This window comes from Brassica napus, unplaced genomic scaffold, assembly GCF_020379485.1.
Source record: "Brassica napus cultivar Da-Ae unplaced genomic scaffold, Da-Ae ScsIHWf_1320;HRSCAF=1886, whole genome shotgun sequence".
NCBI lineage: Eukaryota > Viridiplantae > Streptophyta > Magnoliopsida > Brassicales > Brassicaceae > Brassica > Brassica napus.
Genome location: NW_026014737.1, coordinates 167,374 through 192,213, shown reverse-complemented (window position 1 = coordinate 192,213; position 24,840 = coordinate 167,374). Strand labels below are relative to the sequence as shown.

At 35.0% G+C, this 24,840-nt stretch overlaps 4 protein-coding genes across 7 annotated transcripts; all 4 read left to right on the top strand.

Annotated features, from left to right (window-relative positions):
* The first annotated feature begins 1,353 nt into the window (after positions 1-1,353).
* On the top strand, positions 1,354-5,952 carry LOC125596909 (transcription factor bHLH123-like). Of its 2 annotated transcripts, none has more exons than XM_048771907.1 (7): positions 1,354-1,723; positions 1,835-2,531; positions 2,611-2,724; positions 3,131-3,196; positions 3,409-3,474; positions 3,600-3,650; positions 3,877-5,952. In XM_048771907.1, exons 1-7 carry the CDS (start codon positions 1,485-1,487, stop codon positions 4,024-4,026), a joined length of 1,383 nt encoding a protein of 460 aa, XP_048627864.1. In that variant the 5' UTR covers positions 1,354-1,484; the 3' UTR covers positions 4,027-5,952. The 2 variants fall into 2 exon arrangements, with proteins under 2 accessions (XP_048627864.1, XP_048627863.1); XM_048771906.1 differs by having other exon boundaries at positions 1,360-1,723; positions 1,832-2,531.
* Positions 5,953-9,684: 3,732 nt separating this feature from the next.
* LOC106357483 (ubiquitin carboxyl-terminal hydrolase 14) lies at positions 9,685-15,266 on the top strand. The gene is made up of 20 exons (XM_013797144.3): positions 9,685-9,976; positions 10,072-10,243; positions 10,645-10,757; positions 10,835-11,171; positions 11,421-11,515; positions 11,943-12,076; positions 12,156-12,212; positions 12,367-12,444; positions 12,707-12,761; positions 12,846-12,869; positions 13,017-13,097; positions 13,211-13,409; positions 13,505-13,562; positions 13,635-13,757; positions 13,837-13,925; positions 14,014-14,103; positions 14,179-14,349; positions 14,420-14,532; positions 14,630-14,759; positions 14,838-15,266. Exons 1-20 carry the CDS (start codon positions 9,881-9,883, stop codon positions 15,014-15,016), a joined length of 2,394 nt encoding a protein of 797 aa, XP_013652598.1. The 5' UTR covers positions 9,685-9,880; the 3' UTR covers positions 15,017-15,266.
* A 1,195-nt stretch (positions 15,267-16,461) lies between these two features.
* On the top strand, positions 16,462-20,275 carry LOC106357484 (F-box protein At5g07610). 3 transcript variants are annotated; one of them, XM_013797145.3, is made up of 4 exons: positions 16,462-16,725; positions 16,909-16,996; positions 18,678-19,836; positions 19,952-20,275. In XM_013797145.3, exons 2-4 carry the CDS (start codon positions 16,994-16,996, stop codon positions 19,981-19,983), a joined length of 1,194 nt encoding a protein of 397 aa, XP_013652599.2. In that variant the 5' UTR covers positions 16,462-16,725; positions 16,909-16,993; the 3' UTR covers positions 19,984-20,275. The 3 variants fall into 3 exon arrangements, with proteins under 3 accessions (XP_013652599.2, XP_022549497.2, XP_022549498.2); XM_022693776.2 differs by lacking the exons at positions 16,462-16,725; positions 16,909-16,996 and adding an exon at positions 17,006-17,983; XM_022693777.2 differs by lacking the exons at positions 16,462-16,725; positions 16,909-16,996 and adding an exon at positions 17,006-17,987.
* Positions 20,276-21,351: 1,076 nt separating this feature from the next.
* Positions 21,352-23,835, top strand: LOC125574835 (putative F-box protein At3g23260). The gene is made up of 3 exons (XM_013797147.3): positions 21,352-21,564; positions 22,257-23,405; positions 23,515-23,835. Exons 2-3 carry the CDS (start codon positions 22,286-22,288, stop codon positions 23,544-23,546), a joined length of 1,152 nt encoding a protein of 383 aa, XP_013652601.2. The 5' UTR covers positions 21,352-21,564; positions 22,257-22,285; the 3' UTR covers positions 23,547-23,835.
* The last annotated feature ends 1,005 nt before the right edge of the window (positions 23,836-24,840 follow it).

Genomic DNA, 24,840 nt, shown 5'->3' with positions numbered 1-24,840 from the left:
ACGGAACAAAAAAAAACTTTTTGGTCAAGTAGTTGGCATAGATGCAAAGTTCTTTAAACTAGATGGTTTGATTTTAAGAAAATGCTAAATAATACAGTACGTATTAGTGGATATAAATTTTACCTAACATTTCATGAAAGATATGGAGAGAGTTGTTCGTGGTGGTCTTAGTATTAACTGTGAAGTTGTTTATTATTCAGTCAAAAAAAACTGTGAAGTTGTTTATTATGAACATATATATACAGAAGTGTTTGTTCTCATGATGCCGATGAAAATGTTCCTCGTGGACTCGTTTGTAGAAAACGCTTACAGTGTATTCTTGTGTTTCAAATATTCGTCGCTTGATGTTAAAATTGTTACTTATAATTTAGTATTATATTAATGATAATATCTATATAAATGATGTTATAAGACGACAAACCCTAAAAAGAAAGAACTGAAGGTCATTTCGAATCTATACAATTAAATGAATGTTATGCCACTAGACATATCCGGAATCAAATAACCGAACCGAATCGAATTTACATATTTTTGAATCGAAAAACTGAAATTGAACCAACAGCTGAATGAAATATCGAAATATTTAAAATATGATTTATATACATAAAATATTAATTAGATTTAGTTTAAAATAACAAATTATCTAAAAGTATTATTTGTAAACCAAATAATCTAAAACCCCAAATTATCCGAATCTTATATTTCAGATTATCTGAACTACTCGATATTTATCCATAAACTACAATTTATCTGATATTTTTTTCGAAAACCTAAATTATCAATAAAATTTAGGTGAATTAACCAAAATTATTCGAAAATCAGAGAGAACTGAGGCTAATTTTCTGGATATAAATATGTTCTCAACCTTGTAATCCGAATACCAAAATAATCGAACCAAATTTCATAATATCCGAATGAATCAACATATATCTATAGAACCTAAAAAACAAACACCGAATTAAATGAACTGAACGGAACCGAAAACCAAAATGTCCAGAAATAAATGATACGAATATAAAAAAAAGTTATTAAGAGAGGTGATTTGATTATTCTTACATTATGTATTTTGTACAATAGTTAAAGGAAACTTTACCAAAAGATAACAAATGAATAAAAGTCGAACTACTGTATTCTTTAAATTATGAAATAAAAAAGACAACCAATGTAAAATAAACATTTTTCTTGAGAAAGCAAAAAAAGAAGGAGAAGTTGAGTATGACGTGGGCAAAAGAGTCAGCGAGAGCCATCTAAAAAAATGTCAACCAAACATTAATCGGATGTCTTCACAGATAGTTAACGAAAACCCTACCAGAAAAAAAGAAAAATATCCAATATAAATTGATAAATATTTACAACTATAAGTATCTCTCTCGTGTGGATCCTCATCATCATTTCATGTGAAGGACAATCTGAGAAGACACAACAAATTAAGATCCTCACCAACATATATATATATTACACACATAGTGATAACAAAAAAATCGATGGGAGATCATCATGATTTCATAAACTCTGGAAGCTGGTGGAAAGTATCTTCTTCTTCCTCAATATCTTCTTCCTCTTCCATGAGAGCAAACTCAAATGAATCTGGTGGTTCTGCTGTTTTCCATGATAAGCTTCATCATCAAGATCATCATTCGTTAGCTACTGATCACCATCTACAGATGATTGGTCTAGGGCTTTCTTCACAATCACCAGTTGATCAATGGAATCAATCTCTCCTGTGAGTCTTCAGATTGTTTCCTTTTTTCTTGGTTCGAATCATTGTGTAACAATAAACTTAATGATTGTGTGTTCTGTCTTTTGTTTTTTTCATTGCGGGGAACAAAAGAAGAGGAGATAGTAAAGCGGAGACAAGCTTCGGAGGGATGCTTCAAGAGAATCTCAATTTAGATGCGACCTCAAACGCAAACGCTAACACGACGTCATCCACAACGTCTTACCAGCTTCAAGAATCTGATTCCTCTCACCACCAAGCTTTGTGGCGAGACCCACATATCAATAATAACGATTTCAAACCGCAGCTAAACATGACGAGCAGCAACCGCGGGTTCTTTTCAGATCACCCTCAGTTCAGTCCTCATGGGAGCTCAAGTACCGACAGTAGCACAGTGACATGTCAAGGTTTCTCTATTGACAACTCGACCAACACCATGTACGGAACATCAACAACTCCTAACTCCTCTTCAGCTATGTTCCATCAACATCAAGGAGCTGGCTACAACTTGGCTGGCTCTTCCGAACAGCAACCGTCGAGGAATCATCAGCAATCAAATCTTGGTTACTCTCAGTTCGGTTCCTCCACCGGAAACTACGACCAGATAGCGACGGCGCTACCTTCGACTTGGTTTTTAAGATCTTCGCCGCCGAAACCACACAGTCCTTTGAGATTCTCTAACAACGCGACGTTTTGGAACCCTGCGGCGACGGCTGGAAACGTGGGTCCTACTCAACATGACGCGTCGTCGAACTTTTTTCCGTCGATACAGCCGCCTCAGCTTCACCGGCCGAGTTTTGAGGAGCAACCCAAGGTTTATATATATAATATATATAGCTGCACGAGTTATATCCACGGATGTTTTACATAGATATGGATTGTTTTCGGTTCAGAGTGTATCTGAGATTCGAGATTCGAGTAGCAGTGATGTAAAGAGAGGCGGAGGTGATCAACCGGCGGCGAAAAGGGCTAAGAGCGAAGCAGCGTCTCCGTCACCAGCTTTCAAGGTATATTTTGCTTTTATTATTAAAGATATAAAATAATAAAAGCTTCTTTTTGGGACTCTATTAAAGGCATCTTTATGCACATTGATATTTTTTATAAATGGTTTAAATATACAAATATTTCCCTGGTTTTGTCAAAAGAAAAAAAAAACGAATCTTTTTGTTAATTAAAGAAAAACCCTAATTTAAACACGTTTATTAGGTTTTATCATTTCCATCCAAAAATATTTTTGATTTAGACAACCCATATCCATATATTTTTTTTTTCACAAAATAAGCAGGCTTTCTAAGTTGTATTCTTTTGATATCATTAATACAAACATTCTTCCCCAAATTCTTGCATGATTGCAAGATTTCTTAAGTTTTTTTCTGCTTAATTATATTAAAATATTTGTTTCTGCTGAATTAGGTGAGGAAAGAGAAAATGGGGGACAGAATCGCTGCGCTCCAACAATTGGTTTCACCTTTCGGAAAGGTACTCTCTCTCTATCTCTGCAATTTTTTGCTTTAGCTTTCAGAAAGATGATGAGTGTGTATTAGTATATTTGTCTACTGTCATTATTAGTATATCTTTCTTTTTGTTATAAAGTACTCCTATGTTATTCTATAGATATTATTTTTGGGGATGATGAATGAAATACAATTCTTAGATTTTGTTTTACTGAATCTCATGTGGTTTTGTGTCAGACTGACGCAGCCTCAGTGCTCTCTGAAGCCATTGAATACATTAAGTTTTTACACCAACAAGTTTCTGTAAGTTTGCCCATCCCTTGTTTTTATAGTATATAACTTTTTGTTTTCTTTTGCTACACAATATTAGTATAAGTTAGTTATTGTATTTCTACTGATGTACAAACCCGCAAATGATTATACTTCAGGCTCTGAGCACCCCATACATGAAAAGTGGAGCTTCTTTACAGCATCAACAGGTAGTTATTTTATTATAGTTTTCTGTACATTATTACTGTTATCATTATACAATTGAATTAGAGTATAGCTCTCGTTCGTGTTCTTTATTACATGTATTTATTTAATGGTTTCTTCATCTTCAAGATTTGACAAAACATTATTCCAAAAAAACAATGTAGCGAGATGCTTTTGCAATCAAAGAGGATTATTGAAGTTTAATTAGCTTTTTATTTACCAATGATGCAGAGTGATCATCCCAAAGAGCTAGACGTATCAGAAGAGCCAGATCTTAGAAGTCGAGGCTTATGCTTAGTGCCAGTTTCGAGCACGTTTCCAGTGACACACGATACTACAGTAGATTTCTGGACTCCTACATTTGGTGGGACTTTTAGATAGATTCATATATATAGATGAAAAAATTATATTAGATGTCGGTTGACGTATATATATATACGTTGATTTGCTGATAAGAAAATCATTAGCATTTTAAACGAAGAGGGGAGTTCAATTAACGGACAAGTGAAAAGTGTCTGTCCCATTTTTTTTAGATTTATAAAAAATAATGTGTAACTGAAGAACTATATATAGAGATTGCTATCGAGATTTGACTTCCACTAGTAGAAATTACTCCTATAGTCACGTTTTAGTCACTTATGTGTGTGACTATTTTTTGATTAGTCACGAAAAAGTCTCGATTAGTCACAAAATATGAAAATAGGAAAAAACGTGACTAATCGTGTCATTTCCGTGGCACTAATAGTCATGTTTTTGTCACAAAAGATAATGTGACTAGATATAGACACGTTTTGCCACAATAATTTCGTGACTAATCGGACATAATTAAAAACCGTGACCAGATGGTGTTACTTTTTTTAAGTAGTCATGAATTTGTCACATTTTGTTCACGACTATTTAAATCTCTAAACCCTAAGTGAAATTTTGAAACCCTAAACTCTGAATATGCAATGTAGTTTACTATATTATAGCTTAAACTAAGATCTAACTCTTATACAGAGTTAAAAGATTTTAATTTCTTTTTTCAAATCATAACTTTAAACATAACCACAAACCCTACTTCAAACCCTACTTTAAACCTTACCACAAACCTTATCCAAACATCAAAACTTAAATAATAAAATGACTCAAATATAAAAATTCTAGTTAGTTAAAAATGTAAATAAAAAATATAATTTTATATATACTCAGAAGTCAAATTTGTAGTTTAAAAACAATTTTTAATTTTTCTCCTTTTAAATGTGAACTAAATCATTTTAAATATGGATTGAATCCTTTAAAATTTTAAATTCCTCAATTTTGAAGTTAACTTCTACATTACATTTTTAAATTTTATATCTAATAATCTAAATTATCTGAAAACTATGAACCAAATACCTAGAAATAACAACCTAACGATAATAACAAAATACATATAATGGTAGAGGATGCATGTGTTACAAAGAAAAAAGAAAACAAAGTCGGGAAAAAAAGAAAAAAAAAGAAAGAAAGATAAAAGCAAGATACTTTAGTGAAATTTTCTCATTGGTCTATACCTTTTGACAAGGATAACTGTCTTAACCATTGATCAATTTGATCTAATGGCTCATATTACTTCATTCCTTTTTCTCTCGTTCTCCCATGTACCTTTTCCTCTGTAAACAAGTATTATCTTCTTCTACAAACGATTCTCTTCCTCTTAACACAAACAAATCGATTTCATCGATTCTGGTCACCTAATTCCTTTCTTCTACTCCACTCACATAATCTTTTCACCAACCACTATAGTATTTTATCAAACCGAATCTCTTCCTTCTGCCATCACCAGATCTCCTTCACTGTCTACCAAATCTACTCCTACGATACGATGTTGTTGTTGCGCCTGAGACTGGTGTGAAATGCAGTTATCGTCGGAGTTGTTCTCGCACACGGAGATTCGATGTTCGGCATCAGATCTAGATCGTACAAACATCTCGGCTCACAGATCTGGTATGAGACAATTTGGAGTAAAGAACAGCTGGAGTAGTGGAGGCACACCAGAGGCGAAGGATGAGATAGCAGAGACATGCCGCATGTAGTGACGAGGCGGAGGAGTGACGAACCGCAGGCAGAGGCGCGACTAACCGAATGCAGAGGCGCGACGTGACAAACCAGAGGCTAGGGCGGAGCTGTGCCGGCGAAGTTAAATCTCCGGTCAAGCTCACGCTTTTGTATATGTGTGTATATATGTTATACTTATATGTATGATATATAAATATGTATATGACACCATATATACGAAAAACATATTTGTATTGTTTTTTAATTCATTAATTCTTAATTTGCTAATTATTTTTTTTTTGTTTTTTTTTAATAAATAGTCACGGAATAGTCACAAACACTAAGCGTGACAAATATAAACCACGAAAATAACAGTGTCAAAAACGTGACTGTTTTATACACGTTTAGTCACGGTAAATTTTGGTCACGATCGTATACACACGAAATTTTTTCGTGACTTTTCGTGTCTACATCAATGTATAGTCACGAAAAATTAGCGTTAGTCAAGAAAATTTTCGTGTCTATATAACATTTTTCTACTAGTGTTCTACTTTCTTTTCACACGATTAACTCCAAACATTAGATAAGTCTTTTCTTGCTTCTGTTATACGATAGTATGTATAAAACTAAAAGATAGACATGAAATATTCGTTATAGAAGAATGTAGGGATCGATAATTCAAGTAGTCTTCATTGATTCAGAGAGGGAGAAAGATGATTTAATAATGGCGAAAAGGAGCTTTTGTTTCTTTCTTTATTTAGCTATTCAATTGTTTTTTGAAAAGGAATAATTAGATTCCACGAATAAGAGAGAGAGTAATGTGTTGATATGCACATTTTGATTGGACAAGAGAGAGAAAAATCGAACAGATATATTTTTATAACTTTGGAATAATGTTAGTGGAAGTAAAATGATGGCCCACAATCGTTTTACTTTTATTTTTCTCTCAAAATGTTTTTATCTGAATTAATTTTGTAATATAAAAAAGCACTTTGTGCCCTTTCCATTTTTATTACACTGAATTGTTTGTTTAAGACCATCGTTTGAATTTGCTCCAATGGTACTCTATTTTAGAGTAGAAAATAGAGTGATGAACAAAAAAAAACAAGTTACTCTATATTTGGAGTAAACCTATTTTTCACTCTATTATAGAGTGAGAAATAGAGTATCATTGGAGCATTTTTACTCTAAACTCTATTTTAAAGTGAAAAAATAAAGTGGGATTGGAGATGCTCTAAAGGGATAGCAGTAGTTTCAAAGAGAATAGTTTTGAGAAAAATGGATGGACCAACTTGGTCCTGCTATTTTGTTTTCAACTACTCTAGTAGTTTTAGAAAACTTTTTACTTCTTATCTGGAATTTTGAACCAACACAGTGTGATATAGTGACGTGAGATTATTGCACTGACCTATCAATTTCATGTCGATCTTGATATGTTTTATCCATTATAATTTTCCTTTTATAAATATGAAAATCCTAAAAATGAGATTGTTGTAAAAGGTACATGCAGACTTCTTTATAAATGATGTGATTACCAATTAACAATAAACAACAATTTTTTTTACCAATTAACAATCGTATTCATGGATTTAGCACTTGCTCATGCATAAGAGTTTACATTAGTATACTGGATTTATCTATCAATTAGTATTCTAAATGTAGTATACAAAAGTTATAGAAAATTCATGAGTGATGACTGACAGACATGTATTTGTCAGAAATAAATTATGCCATATATCAGATTATCTTATTTATTTGGTAGTAGCTGCGATAGTTTTCTTTAGAAAATGGTATTTTGGTTTGGTTTTGAAAATCTATATTAAAATACAGAAATTATAACCATTCCTTCTTCAGGATCATTCATACACTTACTTTAATTGTCTCTCTGCCAAAACTCCACTATCTATTTTTTTTTCGCCCAACACATGTAATCTATCTTGAAATCACCTAGCCAACAATATCTTCTTGTTATCACACGATGCATTATATCAAGGAAAGCTAACTCAAGCCTAGATATTAGACCAAATGTGGCTCTTGTGAGTATATGAGAATCAAGCCAGCAGTCATTTCTTGCACTTTCCCTTTGGCATTCACATCATTACTCAAACACGTGTACCTGGTGGCTTACTTAACTACCCTTTTGTTGAATCTGATTTGTTGTTACATGATGATATCCAGTGGTGGCGGAGCCAGAAATGTTTTGTAAAGGGATCGGAAAAAAATAAAAAAATAAAATTTATATACCACAAAAAACTATATATACTCTAGGCACACTCTATTGTCTGTCGAATGTAAAAATTTATTCAAACAAAAAAATGGTTGTATAATGACCGCTTCTTTATTTAGAGTGTTATGTATTTTTAAAGTTTTTAAGAAAAAATAGCTAACAGTGAATAAAAAACAAAACTCTATCTCTATCTCTAAAATACACATGATTATTGCAGTTTTACTCTACGCACACTCATAGCTTGAAACTTTTTTATGACAGTTTTATTGGCTAAAAAAAACAACCTAAAATTTAACTAAAAAATAATTTTAGAGCACGAGTTAGGAGTCCGCCGTCATCTTCTGTTCCCAAGGAAGAAGAATATATTTTATTTTCTTTTTATGTTTACTTGTTTTATAATATTTCTACATTGTAAATTAGTTAGACCTAATACAATTTGGGATTAAACTAACATATTACTAAAGAATAAAATAACAAAACATGTTTAGGAATTTTATATTTTTGGGTAATTATCAAAAAATGAGGTTAAAACTAATATAACTCCAAAGTTTCAATAATATAAAGTATAATTATTTTAGTTGTATAATTAAATTTTAGCTTCAGTGTTTAGTAATTATTTTTGTGGGATCAAAATTATTTTTTTAGTGGGGTCAACACAAATTTTTCTTAAAACAAAACAATATATATTTTTAAAAGTAGTGGGGTCAGCTGACCCCCTCCTCATATGCTGCCTCCGCCCCTGATGATATCTAATTCTTGTATAATCCATTGTTTACAATTCTTATTTTTACTAAATATTTTTGTTTTATGGATCATTCACTTTCTTCTGGAAGAGAAATGATGTCCCATCTTCCAAAATTTATGATCTAGAAAAGTGGCGTCGTTTTGACATTGTCATCTAAATAATTGACAAGAATGTCAAGAAGACTGAGGAACAATCCAATATTTTTAAAATTTTAAATGTTGTGTTTAATTTTTAAATATGAAGTCTAGAGCATAATTTTTCAGTATCTGACTGAACTATATCCATGCCAAGCATAAAATTAGAACATTAGATTAATTGGTTAGTTACTTTGAAGTGTAAACTTATTTAACAAAAGATGTGCACAATGCGAATTATAATTATTGTATACAATTTTAAAAACAATATACAATAGTTCATAACTTACAACATATTCTAAATATGCTTAGGCATTACGGTTTGTGTTTAAGTTGCCAAACTTAGTTAACTAAATCCCGCAATGAGCATTTAAATGAATTCAACACTGAGTTGCATATCCACTTCTTCAAGTTTGTTTGGTTACCTAACCGAATTTTCTTATTTCCAAAGTAGTATATAAAATAAAAGAAGACAAATTAGTAAAATAAACATGATGACCCAACAAAATTAGAATTGTAACATTTGAATTTAGTGTTTCAAACGTTAACCGAAAACGTTTCACCTAGGAACAATATATATAAACCTAATAATTATTTTCCAGTTGTTGACAAAAAAAAAATTATTTGCCAGTTATTTTACATATAGTTTATTTTCCTGTTTTGGATTGGGTAACTACAAAATCTATTGGGCCGTACAATATTCTCATGTGTACCCCAAGGATTGGGTAAATATAAAATTCGTTATTGGGCCGTACAGTATTCTAATTTGTATTATTATTATTATTATTATTATTATTATTATTATTATTATCCAAACTCTATCCAGAGAGTAATACTAATAATATTCCTCCATTTAGTGGAGTATTTTTTTAAGCTTATCCAACAAATGTTGGTTAACGAATTTTTTCCTACTTGACACGATTTACTTTCGTTTTTGCTTATGAAACCCAAAAGTTGAGTCAAGAATCAAGAGAAAAGGACTTCAGCCGAACGTCACCGTTTCACCTGAAACCTTTTTAACAAAGACCTGCTGAGATAATCACAACACATTTAGCGTCTCTCCGTCGAGCTTTCTCCGTCGAGACTTCGCCTTCATCCCCAAAAACCCTTATGGAACTTCTCCGATCCAACTTGTCTAGGGTTCAGATCCCCGAACCCACCCACCGCATCTACAAGCACGAGTGTTGCCTCTCCTTCGACACCCCGGTAAACCTCTCGATAACCCCTCTCACCTCGTTTTCTTGTTATTGACTCTTTCGAAGTGGCGGCGACTCACTGATGTGTGGTGATGATGTTTACAGAGATCGGAAGGAGGATTGTTCGTAGACATGAACAGCTTCCTTGCTTTTGGAAAAGACTACGTTGCTTGGAATCACGAGAAGACGGGGAATCCTGTTTATCTCCACATCAAGGACACTCCCAAGTCTGTTCCCGAGGATCGCCCTCTCAAGAAACCTACTCTCCTCGCTATTGGTATGAAACAATTCGCCTCGACCCCGATTCAGAAAAATATATAGTGCTGTTCGTTTGGTTGACGCAGCCGCAGGTACCTGCCTCTGCGTCAATTTTTTTAATAAACTCTTGTTTGTTTCATTGACGTTTCATTGACGCCGGTACTGCGTCTTCGTCTAAACGCTGCGTCCTCGCGTCGATCGCCGAAAAATCTGCGTCTACGATTAATACTGCGGCGTCTACGAAACGAACAACAACTATTTTCATTGACTATTTTCATTGACGCCGACATCGGAAAACTGCGGCAACCAAACGAACATGACTTATATATGCATTAATCATTTAATCCCTAACTGAATTGCAATGGCGTAACTGTTTTATAAGATTCTCATTTGAGGATTTTCTTGCTTGTAATTTTGCAGGTGTTGATGGAGGATTTGACAACAATGAGACTGAGTATGAGGAATCTTATAGCATAGTCATACTTCCAGACTTTGTTTCACTTCCTTTCCCTTCTGTTGAACTACCAGAGAAGGTATTAGAGAAATGATTTACAGCAACATGATCTGTGCATGTATTTAGCTCTTTCTATTTATTTCGTGATTATAATAGGTGAGGATTGCGGTTGATACTGTTCTGAGTGCCGTTGGTGCTGAGCGGAGAGAGCAAGTTGCAGCTTGGACAGCTGAGGAGAAGAAAGCTAGTGAACATGCTTTGACGGTGCAGCAGCTTAAGAGCGGCGTTGTTATTCCTCCCTCTGGTTGGAAATGTGCCAAGTGTGATAAGAAGGAGAATCTCTGGCTTAATCTTACCGATGGGATGATTCTCTGTGGGAGGAAAAATTGGGATGGGACTGGTGGAAACAACCATGCTGTTGAGCACTACAAGGAAACAAGCTACCCTCTTGCTGTAAAACTTGGAACTATCACCGCTGACTTGGAAGCAGCAGGTAATGGAAACTTGTCTTGTTTCCTTAATCTAATTTTAGTGGAGAAATGTTTTATGTGGTTGGAATCCCGTACGTACATACATTGTCAAAATAAAGATGAATCCGTATTCACTGTTGTGAATAGATAATGCAGTTGAGTGCTAGCTTTCGGCTGGACTTCCTTCATCACTTTGTTTTTATGTGTTCATTTTCATGTTCGTGGGAAGGTTTTAATATCTTTAGCACTTTCGGTTGCAAATATTTTGGCAGATGTTTATTCTTACCCTGAAGATGACAGTGTTTTGGACCCACTCCTGGCTCAGCATCTGGCCCATTTTGGAATCGACTTCTCCTCGATGCAGAAGGTCAGTATGGTCTTAGTCATGAATCTCGTAAACTGCGTTTTCATTAAAGGCTCAATCTTAGGTATTCTTGTAGTTTTGGGGCTTGTATAGATACCCTTTCTGGGTCACTTTGGTCAACTGCTGGTTGTTCCAGAATGCTTCTCTCTTGACCTCTTTTTTTTTCTCACTATCAACTGCCACAAAACAACCTTGTTTTCTTCAACATCTTGTAAATACGTGGCACATGTAGGCACATGTATGAGGCTAAATTTCCCATTTGCCAAGAGCAAGTAGACTCACATCAGTGTTATTGCATACTATTTTATGCTATTTCTTGTTCTACTGTCCCTGTTTGCTAGTTTATTGCTTAAAGATATGCTATTTTGATAAAGCATCTTTTATCTGAATAATCTCGACTTTCTTGGGTTGTTTGAATCAATCTTTACAGACAGAAATGACAACTGCCGAAAGAGAACTTGATCAAAATACGAATTTTGATTGGAACCGTATACAAGAGAGTGGAAAAGAATTGGTGCCAGTTTTTGGACCTGGATATACTGGACTTGTCAATCTTGGGAACAGGTATTCTTTGTAATTAAAATCTTATCAGGGATTTCATTTCCTTGTTGATGCCTTATGCCCGTTTCATTTCCTTTGCTAGTTGCTACTTGGCAGCTACGATGCAGATTCTTTTCTCGACCCATTCGTTTATTTCAAGGTACTATTTGCAAGTAGATCATTAGCCTTGTTTCCTTTTATTACTTGTATTACTAAAGGCAAAACAAATCTTGTAGAATCCACTGTAGTAACTAAAGGCAAAACAAACCTTGTAGAATCCACTGTAGTAACTTCTTGTACTAAAATTGTTGCAGATACTTCTCACATCAGAGCTTAAAGTTGGCATTTGAAATGGCTCCTGCTGATCCAACTTTGGACCTCAATATGCAATTGTGAGTTTCTGCTAGAAAAATTATTACTATGTTTTATACTCTTGAGTTTCTGTTATCATACGGTTAAACTTTTGACACACTAAAGATAAAAAGGTTCTAACATTATATTTGTGGATGCTTTGTATCTGCATGATCCATCCTCAAGTTTTTGTTATTTCTCCGCTTGGTTCTAATATGCTGTTCAGTTTGTTTTAAATCTGATTTCCATGAGGAAAGTTGCATGTGGGTTTTGCATATTCATTTCCTAAATTTTTGGTGGCAGGACAAAGCTTGGACATGGTTTACTATCTGGGAAGTACTCTATTCCTGTAACAGAGGTATGAATATTTAAAGAGACTTATATTATCCAAACCACGGCATTTGGCCTCAGTACATTGATTTTCCCATTCTTATAAATGCAGAAGGATGCTGCAACTGCAGAAGCTGTAAGATTCTATTTGATATGTTTATTAAATATCTTGTCCATATTGTCTTTTGAATAAAATATACATACGCAAAGATGGCACAAATTGTTTTGTACTGTGTTGATTTCTAATGACTTTACATATTTGCTTGGCTTTAATCGATAACAGAGGCAAGAAGGAATCCCTCCTCGCATGTTCAAATCGGTAGTTGCTGCTGGCCATGGAGAGTTCTCTTCTATGAGACAGCAGGTGAAAACCATGTCTTTTGGAATGTTAAGAATTTTGACTGGTGCTCCTGTCTACACATCTCTTTATTGAATTCATTAAGATTTCACACTAACTAGCACCATTCTGTTTTGTAGGATGCTCTCGACTTTTTCCTCCACTTGCTAGATAAAGTTGAGCGTGGCAACAACACGAGACCAGATTTAGACCCCTCGAGGAGCTTCAAGTTTGGAGTAGAAGAAAAGATCCTTTGTTCATCTGGGAAGGTCTCATATAATAAGAGGGATGACTGTATTCTTTCTTTGAACATTCCACTGCAGGAGGCAACTAATAAAGGTATATCTTGTTCTTCTCTGTTCCGCTTGCTTTTATCATTTGGCCTGTTCCTTAATTATGTGGTGTTTTGTTTTGCTATACCTTTGTTGATCAAGATGAATTAGAAGCCATTAACAACCAGAAAGCAGGCAAAGGATTGGAAGAAAATAATATGTGAGTTAGTTGACTCAAGTTTAGTATATTTCATAGTTTCTCTGCAGTATCTAAGATATTTATTCTAAGCAGGTCAACTGATGATATTGTACGCCCACGAGTTCCTTTAGAAGCTTGTCTAGCAACGTTTGCATCACCAGAGCAGATTCATGATTACTACAGCACTGCTCTGAAGGGAAAGACAACAGCTATCAAGTATGATGTTTCTTTTCTTAGTGAATCCTAGCACAAAATCAATGTATACTAATCTTTGAGTGGGTGAACATTTGTGCAGGACAACTGGTTTGACGTCTTTCCCAGATTACTTGGTCTTGCACATGCGGAAGTTTGTTATGGATGCAGGCTGGGTGCCAAAGAAGCTTGGTCTCTTACTGAAACACTAATCCTTTTAATGTTTCCCTACTTGCATTGTATATACAAATGCTTATTTTTTTTTTTCTTGATGAGACAGATGTGTACATTGATGTTCCGGATGTAATTGATATCAGCCACATGCGCAGCAAAGGGCTTCAACCTGGAGAAGAACTGTTGCCAGATGCCGGTATGTCACTGATTTTGTAAAAGAATGCTATTTCATCTAATTCGCCTGAATAATGGTTGACTTAATTCTGTACAGTTCCAGAAGAAGTGATGGAAACTGCACAGCCTGTGGCCAATGAGGAGATAGTTGCACAACTCGTCTCAATGGGATTTAACCAGCTTCATTGCCAGAAAGCCGCCATAAATACGTCTAATGTTGGGGTTGAAGAGGCGACGAACTGGTTATTTTCTCACATGGATGATCCAGGTAGCTGAATATATTTCCAGGCTTGATTTTACCAACCTATAACATGATGATGTATTAAATGTTATCATAGATATCGACGCACCAATCTCCCATCAGGCATCTGACGTTGACCAATCAAGCGTTGATACCTTAATCTCCTTTGGTTTTGCTGAAGAGGTTGCTCGAAAGGCACTCAAAGCCTCGGTAAAGTCTTTCTTTTAACGCTTTTCGGCAAATTAAATGTAGTTTTTTGGTGAGGATCTTTTTTTTTGGTCTCATTACCGACATTATTTATATTCAGGGAGGAGATATAGAGAAAGCAACAGATTGGATATTCAACAACCCTAATGCATCTGTTTCAGACATGGACGTTTCCTCTAGCAGTTCAGCGCAAACTCCAGCTCAGACTGGACTACCAGACGGAGGAGGGAGTTAGTTTCCTGAATACTCTTTATCACCTTCCAAAACGTTATCAGATCCTAACTCTAAAAGCTTCCAAAAAAATGCAGGATATAAGCTGTTTGGGATAGTAAGCCACATGGGAACATCAACGCACTGTGGTCACTATGTGGCACACATATTGAAAGAAGGTCGTTGGGTCATATTCAATGACAGCAAAGTAGGTATCTCGACAGATCCTCCTAAAGACATGGGTTATCTCTACTTCTTTCAGCGTCTCGAAAACTGATTAGGGAAACCGAGTGAGTGTTGAAATTTTATGGATGGAAAAGAAAAGAAGAGACAGAAACTAGTCCTTTCTCTCTATAGAACTTTTAGGGTTTTAAGATTTGGATTGGGTTATGAATTGTTTGGTTTCCCAGTTTTTACTTGTCGATTATGGCAAAATTACTAATTTTGGTCTAGTGATGATAAAAGCATCAAGAACAGGTCTCTTTCTTTTGACTTCGAAAATTTGAAAGATTAAAATGTCACAATCATGCACTCTGATTACAAAGCTTCCTCCATCTTTTTTTTTTTTTTTTTTTTTTTTAATATTAGGCTTCTCCGCTTTGTCACATTTCATATATAGCATACAGTAGTAATCATTTTTAGTCATACATCCAAGAGAAAATATAGGCATCGTCCGTATAAATTGGTGATGATGAGCCGTCTGCTGCCTTAGCCCAGCCCGTATGTATCGGAGGAGATCTAAACTGAATCCGATCCTAAACTCGAATTTAACTCCGATCCTATCTGAAAGGATTTTATTGTCCGGGACCGGTAGTTTGAGTATTGGATGTTACTCAAATTTAACCCGAACCAATTATGCTAAGAGTATTTAAAAGTTTGAAAAATCTGAAAAATCTTAGTTATAATATAAATAATATTGGAAGATTCAATTTAGGCTCGGTATGTTATAAATCTCATTACACCCCAATTAATGGTAACAAATTATTTTATTTATAAGTTGTATCTTTATAATTTTGTTATATTAGGACCGCACCGGATCTTTAGTATCCGAAACAAATATTCCAAATATAAATAAATAAATATTTAATGTAAAATGATTTAAATATAAAATATTATTTTTTATTTTTAGTATTCCGTCATATACTATTTTTTCAACATCTACCTATGTTATTGACCACATTTATGAATATTTTAAAATCGGTCTAATATATACATTTTATTAATTATTTAATATGTACCCTTTCCATTTTAGATTACTTGTTATTGTAGAGTAAAATATTTATTTTAAAATAAATGTCATTTTATAATTTTAATGTAAAATTTTTTAATTTTATATTTTAATTTATTTTTTAATTGATTGAAATGTGGTTAGGTTTATTGGTATTGATACTTTTATCTAGTAAATATACAAAATTAAATATTTTTTTGATCTATGTATCGAAATCTAAAAGAACAAGTAATTTGAAACAATGAAATTATTAGTTTTTAAATAAATTTAAGTTTAAATAAATATTTTGGATAACTTGATAAAAACCCATCAAATGATAAATAAAATAAATATTTCGGATAAAAATATCCGACCTCATCATAAAAAGAAGCGCCAAGATTCAAAAAGTTCTTTTAAGTTTAAATTATCCGACTCGAAACCGAACTGCCTCGAGCTCACCTGTATAAAAGGGAATATATCCGGATTCGCAAATCCCAATTAGTTTCAACACTTTTTTTTTGGTAAAATTAGTTTCAACACTTTCTAGGGATCAAAAGCTAAATAGAACACTAGTCGCCACTCTAATCTGAGAATCAGCAACACGAATTGATTCCTTTTCCTCTCTTAGCAAACACGTGTTTCTTCAGCATCTCGATTTTCACGGAAAAGAAAAACAAAAATAGATTCTTTTGCCGTCATGAAGAATTTGTTTCCGTTTTCGGACGCTCTCTCACTTCGTTCCACATTAATCTTTCGCCGTTATCTCGTCTTTTTAAGAGGTAAGCGATGGTGTTTCTTTGCCGTTTTCTGATTCTGAATCCGTTACAGAGAGAGGTTTAGCGGTTGATGACGAAACGGAAACCCGATAGAATTGAATTATTGATTTGATGTGATCACGAGGGAATATTTAATAATGGATTTGTTGCTAAAGTATTAAAATTGTGAATTTTCGTTTTCAAAAGGGGAGGAAAGCTTCGATGAAGGAGGGTCACGGCTGGAAGAAGATTATGAGCTTGTTGATTGTTGCTGAAGCAGAACACACCTCACATGGTTAGTTGGTTTCTACTGTGCATTGATTAGGCATTGGGACATCATCAACAATGCTTTTGGTTTTTCCTTTTATTTCATATGTTTCTTCTTTCTGCCAATTACACTAAACCTCTGTTTTAGATAAAATGACTATTTCTATGCTCAAGATAGAATGATTCTCATCTGTTGTTCTGCATGCGTGTGGGGGTGGGACTTGCTGCTCTATATGAGATCAAAGTGACTCTAAAATTTTCTAAAAACTCTCCTTTCTGAATTTGAAATAATTGATCTTTTTGCCCGGAAAGGTTTTCACAGTATATTAGATTGTACTCTGTTTATACACTATATTCCAGTTAATTGAAATATCAAATTGTCCATATGAATAAAGTTCTTCTTGCTTAAATAGACTTGCAAGCATTTCCTCTGGTCAAATCTTAAAACAAAATTATTTAGCAACTAAACTAAAGCCGTTGACGGAGTTAATACTTTTGAACACTTTCAATCATCAATCATTCCCTCGTGTAAATATCCGAAAAAGTAACATGTTAACTATAGTTTTCGAGTACATAGCAACTCTATTATGGTATTCAATATGTTTATATGTATATCTATGATCTTGTTGTGAATGCAAACAAAGTCTCATATTAAAAGTTTACGCAAATAATGTTTAGTATATAAAATGATGTCCACCAACTTTGATAGTACGAGATCTTTTGGTAAAGGGCCCAATAGCAAAACCATGCGGTCTTACCTCTTAAGCCCAAAGTGGACAATATCGTACTAATTGGCCTAGGTAAGATTGGATATGGGCTCGAGAAATCCCAAGAGATCTGAGTTTTGCAACAATATAACTTGTTAGATTTGTTTCCTTTGGTTAGGATTAGGTATGATCATTTATATGTGGTTCTGATCCTTTGAAGATATGTAACAGACGCTGATGAAACAATTATTTTGATTCCGTGGTGACGGATTTTGCATTTTGCTTCTGCAACAAATTCTTGATTTTGTGTAGGTGTATAATGATTCTCCTTTCTCGATCTAACAATAACTTATTTATTATCATGATATGATAATTTTCTATACGGTTTAGAAAATAAAAGCCATTGGTTTTAGAAGGCTTAGCCCCTAGGCGGCGCCGCCTAGATCGCTTTTTAGAACATTGGTTTAGATCATATTTCTAGGCTCTTTGTTTTTTTTTCAGTTTTTCCTTATGCATAGATATGAAAAAAGGCTTTGATGCATTTTCCTCTCTATGAAGCCCTTTTGCTTGGTTCTGATGGTTGTTTGGTGTTTGTTAGCTCTTTTTTGGTCTTTATCTGATGGATACCAAGGGGTAACTATGTTTTAGAAGGCTTAGCGCTTAGGCGACGCCATCTAGAACGCTTTTTAGAACACTGATTTAGATCATATTTCTAGGCTCTAGGGATTAGTTTTCAGTTGTTAGAAATTATCATTTTAAGTTCTCATGCATAGATATGAAAGAAGGCTTTGATGCATTTTCCTTTTGCTTGGTTATGATTGGTGTTTGTTAGGTGTCTTTTTGGTCTTTATCTGATGGATACCAAGGGGGTAACTATGCTTATGTATGAGTAGTTACCAGTTGTGTGCTGCTCACAGTCAGATAAATACACATACATGTTGCAAATACATTTGTTTCTGAAACCTTCTTTATGGGCTAATCGACGTTTTTTTGTCCATGCAGAGCCTTAGCAACAAGAAGCAAACAAAAAAAATGGTCCAGACGCGAGCTCAGCATCGAAGGCGAGTGACATCACAGACATGGGGTAAGGTAGAAGGTGCTGAAGATGTGTTTCATGACATCTTATCTCGACTGTCAGTAAGGTCTATCCGTTCATTCAAAACGGTTAACAGATACTGGCATGCCTCAATTAGCAACAAACATTTTGCTACAAAACAGCTAGCTCAGTCGAGAAAGAAGCCCTCATACATAGCCTGTCCTAGAGCAGACAAGGCTATGAAGTTGTACTTGTTGAAGCCAGGGAAGTTCAACTATCGACACCATGCTACAGTTGATCCTCCGGGAAGAAGCGCTGATCACAACATGCACATGATAGCATCGTTCAATGGATTAGTATGCTGCATCAACCAACTCTCTGATGAAAATGGAGATCATCAGATATGGATTTGCAATCCCTCTACTGAAGAGACTCTGCTTCTTCCTCAAGGCAGACCATCTGTTTGGACTGAACCAAGTATTGGAGTTGCATATGGTCCTGACATTAGCGACTACAAAATTTTCCGCATATTCTGTGTGGGCAGGAGAAACGCTGGAAAAGGGGATTATCTCTACGAATGTGAGGTGTACTCATCTAGCAGTGGTGCGTGGAGGGGCATCGGCCCTGTGCTTCATCTTCCAATGTATGTTTACTTCCGTCCACACAGATCCGCTCATGTCTTTGCAGGAGGGAAGATCTACTGGCTGGTTTCTCTGAAAGATCCTGCAGGTATAATGCTCTCTGTGGATATGGAGGAGAACTTCGAAGTTATGAAGCTGCCTTACTATTCAACAGACCTGCGTGACGAAGACAGGATAACAGTTACGACGTATCTGATAAACCTGGGAGGATCTCTGTCACTTGTAGTTCTACATGTGGATTACTTTGACGTATGGGAGTGGAAAGAAGCTAGTTGGGTACTTGTAATCGAAGATTATTTGCCATCCATGAACTTTTGTGATATTGTATTATTCATGACCTCGTTAGAGAAGGAGATCCTGTTTGTGACTGAGTCGCGCTTGTGGACTTATCATTTGGATACTAGAAAGTGGAAAAAAAGGGGCAGGCCTCCTACTCGATTTACGAATCCTGCTATCTTCCCCTTCACGGAAAGCCTTCTTCCATGTAAGCTCTATGTTTGTAAATAGTCTATATAGACACATACATGTATGTATGATATAATATGTCTCCTTTTTCATTGCTCTCTAATACAATGTGATATGTTGTTTTATTGAGCCAGGCAATGGTGGGGTGAGGCTAGCAGGAAAGTGAAGATGAGTATTTATTATCTCTGGCTTGCTGGTGGTGATGGACAAAGTCTTTGCGTGGTGGTGCTTGATTTATGTTGCAAGAGGCTGTGTGTTTCTCACTGGATACTCTGTTTTTATTTTTCTGTTCTAAAACTTTCCATTTCGTTTAAGCTTTCTGGTTTGCATCATGTCCTAATCTTTTGGTTTTGAACTTTGTGTGTTTTCCGTTTGTTGGTGTAAAGACTTATTTGTGACGTTTGTTTTTGGTGTAAAGCCTTTATGACTTTATCAATAGTAATAAGCTTTGTCTTGTCTCCGAAGTAGAACACACTTCACAAGGTTAGTTTCTACTGTGTTCATATACATTGATTTGACAATCAGGAAAGTAACAAATATGTATCCGTTAACATCATCATACACATTAATTGATTAGTGTGCACTAGAAAGAATTGTATTCTGCTTGAGGACTACTTCTATATGCCTAAGATAGAATGATTCTCATCTGTTCTGCATGGATTTGGAATGGGACTTGCTGCTCTATATGAAATCAAATGCGACTTTTTCTCTTAAATTTCTGAAAAACTATCCTTTCTGAATTTAAATAATTGTTTTTTTTGTGCAAAATGGACCCATTAATTAGACATCTAACTAGGCAACAAATAAAATTTTTTGAGCTTTTTTCTCGCCATTTTTTCTTATTAAGATGAGCATTTTACCAGTCATTGTTGCTATTCCTAGAGTCTGCATTTTCTGAAATCTATATTTTGGAAAATGGCAGAATATATACATATCTCATTTTCTCTGCATGTATATAACATGTAAGCAAGTTATTAGGAACTCATGGCCAAAAGGTGGATAGATATGAATGCCCATTTGACACTCTAATTTTTTTGTGGGAGGGTTCCATTCTAAATCAATGCATGTATTAGATTGTACTCTGTTATACACTGTATTCCAGTAAGTTGAAATATCAAAATGTCCATGAGAATAAAATTATTCTTGCTTAAATAAACTTGCACTCATTTTCCTCTAGTCATATCTTAAAACAAAATTATTTAGCAACTAAATTAAAGCCGTCGACGGAATTAATACTTTTGAACACTTTCAATCAATCTCTCTAGTCTATATCCGAAAAAATAACAAGTTAACTATAGTTTTCGACGGCTTTCAAGTATATAGCAACTCTATTATGGTATTCAATATGTTTATATGTGTATCTAAGATCTTGTTGTGAATGCAAACAAAGTCTCCTATTAAAAGTTAGAAAAATAATGTTTAGTATATAAATCGATGTCCACCAACGCTGATTAATACGAGATTTTTGGGAAAGAGCCCAATAACAAAGCTATGCGGTCTTACCTCTTAAGCCCAAAGTGGACAATATCGTACTAATGGGCTGATATGGGCTCGAGAAAACCCAACAGATCTGAATTTTGCAACATGATAATTTGTTAGATTTGTTTCCTTTGGTTAGGATTAGGTATGATCATTTATATGTGGTTCTGATTCTTTAAAGATATGTAAAAAACGGCGATGAAACAATTATTTTGATTCCGGGGCGACGGATTTTGCTTCTGCAACAAATTCTTGATTTTGCGTTGGTGTATAATGATTCTTCTTTCTCGATCTAACAATAACTTAATTATTATCATGACATTATAATTTTCTATGCGGTTTAGAAAACAATAGCCATTGGTTTTAGAAGGCTTAGCCCCTAAGCACCGCTGCCTAGATCGCTTTTTAGAACACTGGTTTAGATCATATTTCTTGGCTCTTTGTCTTTTTTTTTCAGTTTTTCCTTATGCATAGATATGAAAGAAGGCTTTGATGCATTTTCCTCTCTATTAAGCCCTTTTGCTTGGTTCTGATGGGTGTTTGGTGTTTGTTAGCTCTTTTTTTTGGTCTTTATCTGATGGATACCAAGGGGTAACTATGTTTATGAAGGCTTAGCGCTTAGGCGACGCCATCTCGAACGCTTTTTAGAACACTGATTTAGATCATATTTCTAGGCTCTAGGGATTAGTTTTCAGTTGTTAGAAATTATCATGCATAGATATGAAAGAAGGGTTTGATGCATTTTCCCTTCTGCTAAACCCTTTTGCTTGGTTCTGATTGGTGTTTGTTAGCTGTCTTTTTGGTCTTTATCTGATGGATACCAAGAGGTGGCTATGTTTTTGTTCGAGTAGTTAGCAGTTGTGTGCTGCTTACAGTCAGATAAATACACATACATGCTGCAAATATATCTGTTTCTGAAACTTTTTTATGGGCTAACCAATTTGTTTTTTGTCGATGCAGAGCCTTAGCAACAAGAAACAAACAAAAAAATGGTCGAGACGCGAGCTCAGCAACGCAGGCGAGTGACATCACTGACATGGGATGACGTAGAATCTAAACAAGATGTCTTTCGTGACATCTTATCTCGACTCTCAGTAAGGTCTATCCGTTCAGTGAAAACGGTTAACAGATACTGGCGTGACTCAGTTAGGGACAAACATTTTGCTACGATACATCTCGCTCAATCGAGAAAGAAGCCCTCATACATAGCTTGTCCTAGAGTAAACAACGCTATGGAGCTGTATTTGTTGAAGCCAGGGGAGTTCAACTTTCGACACCACGCTACAGTTGATCCTCCGGGAAGAAACGCTGAGCACCACATGCTCATGATAGCATCGTTCAATGGATTAGTATGCTGCATCAACCAACTCTCTGATGAAAATGAAGAAGATTTCCAGATATGGATCTGCAATCCTTCTACTGAACAGACTCTGCTTCTTCCTCAGGGCAGACCATCGTTTTGGACTGAACCAAGCATCGGAGTTGCATATGGTCCTGACATGAGCGAGTACAAAATTTTCCGCATAGTCTCTGATGGTGAGAATGGAGCAGGTTTGCACATAGAGTGTGAGGTGTATTCTTCTAGCACTGGTGCGTGGAGGATCATCGGCGCTGTGCCTCATCTTCCAATGTATGTTTTTCTTACCCCACACAGATCCAGTCATGTCTTTGTAGGAGGAAAAATCTACTGGCTTGTTTCTTTGGAAGATCCTGGTATAATCCTCTACGTGGATATGGAAGAGAGATTCGGAGTTATGGAGCTGCCTTACTATTCACCAGACCTGCGTTACGAAGACAGGATAACAGTTACGACGTATCTGATAAACCTGGGAGGATCTCTGTCACTTGTAGTTCTACATGTGGATTACTTTGACATATGGGAGTGGAAAGAAGCTAGTTGGGTACTTGTAATCGAAGATTATTTGCCATTCATGAACTTTTCTGAAACTGTATTATTCCTGACGTCATCAGAGAAGGAGATCCTGTGTGTGACTGAGTGGCAATGGTGGACTTATCATGTGAATACTAGAAAGTGGGAAGAAAGGGGCGGGCCTCCTACTCAATTTACGAGTCCTGCTATGTTCCCCTTCACCGAAAGCCTTCTTCCATGTAAGCTCTCTTTGTCTGTAAATAGTCTATATATACATGTATGTACGATAGTATGTTTCCTTCTTCATTGCTCTCTAATACAATGTGATATGTTGTTTTATTGAGCCAGGCAATGGTGGGGTGAGGCTAGAAGGAAGGTGAAGAAGAGTATTTATCATTTCTGGCTTGCTGGTGGTGATGGACAAAGTCTTTGCGTGGTGGTGCTTGATTTATCTTGCAGAGGCTGTGTTTCTCACTGGATATTCTGTTTTTATTTTTCAGTTCTAAAACTTCTCATTTCGTTTAACGTTTCTGGTTTGCATCATGTCCTAAACTTTTGGTTTTGAACTTTGTGTTTTATCGTTTGTTTCGGTTTGTAAACCTTTATCAACAGTAATAAGCTGTGTTTCCGAACCAAGGTTTTCATTTATATAAAAAGGGAAGCGTTTGTAATTTGTCCAGGGCCCGGCTTACACAGGAAAACTTTTGCGACCGTCCCAAGTCCATTCTTCTATTTTTAATAGGTAAACAATTTTATTTAAATAAATACTTATAATAGTTTGACAAAAATATTTATCAGAAACATTTTTAAGAATATAAGAAAGAGTGTCTCTTTACAAACACATCCAGTAACTATCTGGAACAAAGGAGCTTATCATGCCGGTTCCTGCTTTCATTGTAATCAATTGAGGCACTTAGAATCGTTTGGCTATGCAAGAGTTTATTATGATTCTCTGCCGGCAGGAGGAACCTCTTCTTTGAGGCCTTTCAGATGGGAAGTGAAGGCCTTTCAAAATTTTCATTGACAGCATGGACACTAAAAATGGGTTGGTCAGCCATGATATAAATAAATTATTACAGTCTCATCGATCATGTTTGGAAGAAAAAAAAACTACTAGTAAAAAAGCTGAATTTTTGGTCGGAAATTTTATAATTGAAGATTTTTAACCTTTTCCCATTATATAAATATTTTTTCTACATTTCAGAAAAAAATATTTTGAAGTTTAGGAAAAAAATCAAATGGATAATGGTAAATATCTTTTCAGTGTAGTACTTAACACTAACAAAAAAAATATATTTTGAAAGCAAAAATGCAAAAATCATCCACATGAACAATATGGAGGACTGCCGACCTAACTCATAATTTTTCATAACTACAATTCCATCACTCTCTAATCATGAGATACTCCCAAGACTATCTGCTAAATCTATGACAATTTCTCAATGTGTCTTGAAAGTTGAAACAATAAATAAAATCCTTACTTTACACTACAAATTTCACCGAATCTTTCCTAACCATTTTTTCAAAAAAAAAAAGTATATATATATATATATATATATATATATATATATATTTCTTAGGGGAATTTGCCAAAACTAACCCACAACTTGATTTTAACCCTAAACCTATATCCAAACTTGAATCAAATGCAAAACTAACCTAAAAGCCTTGTGA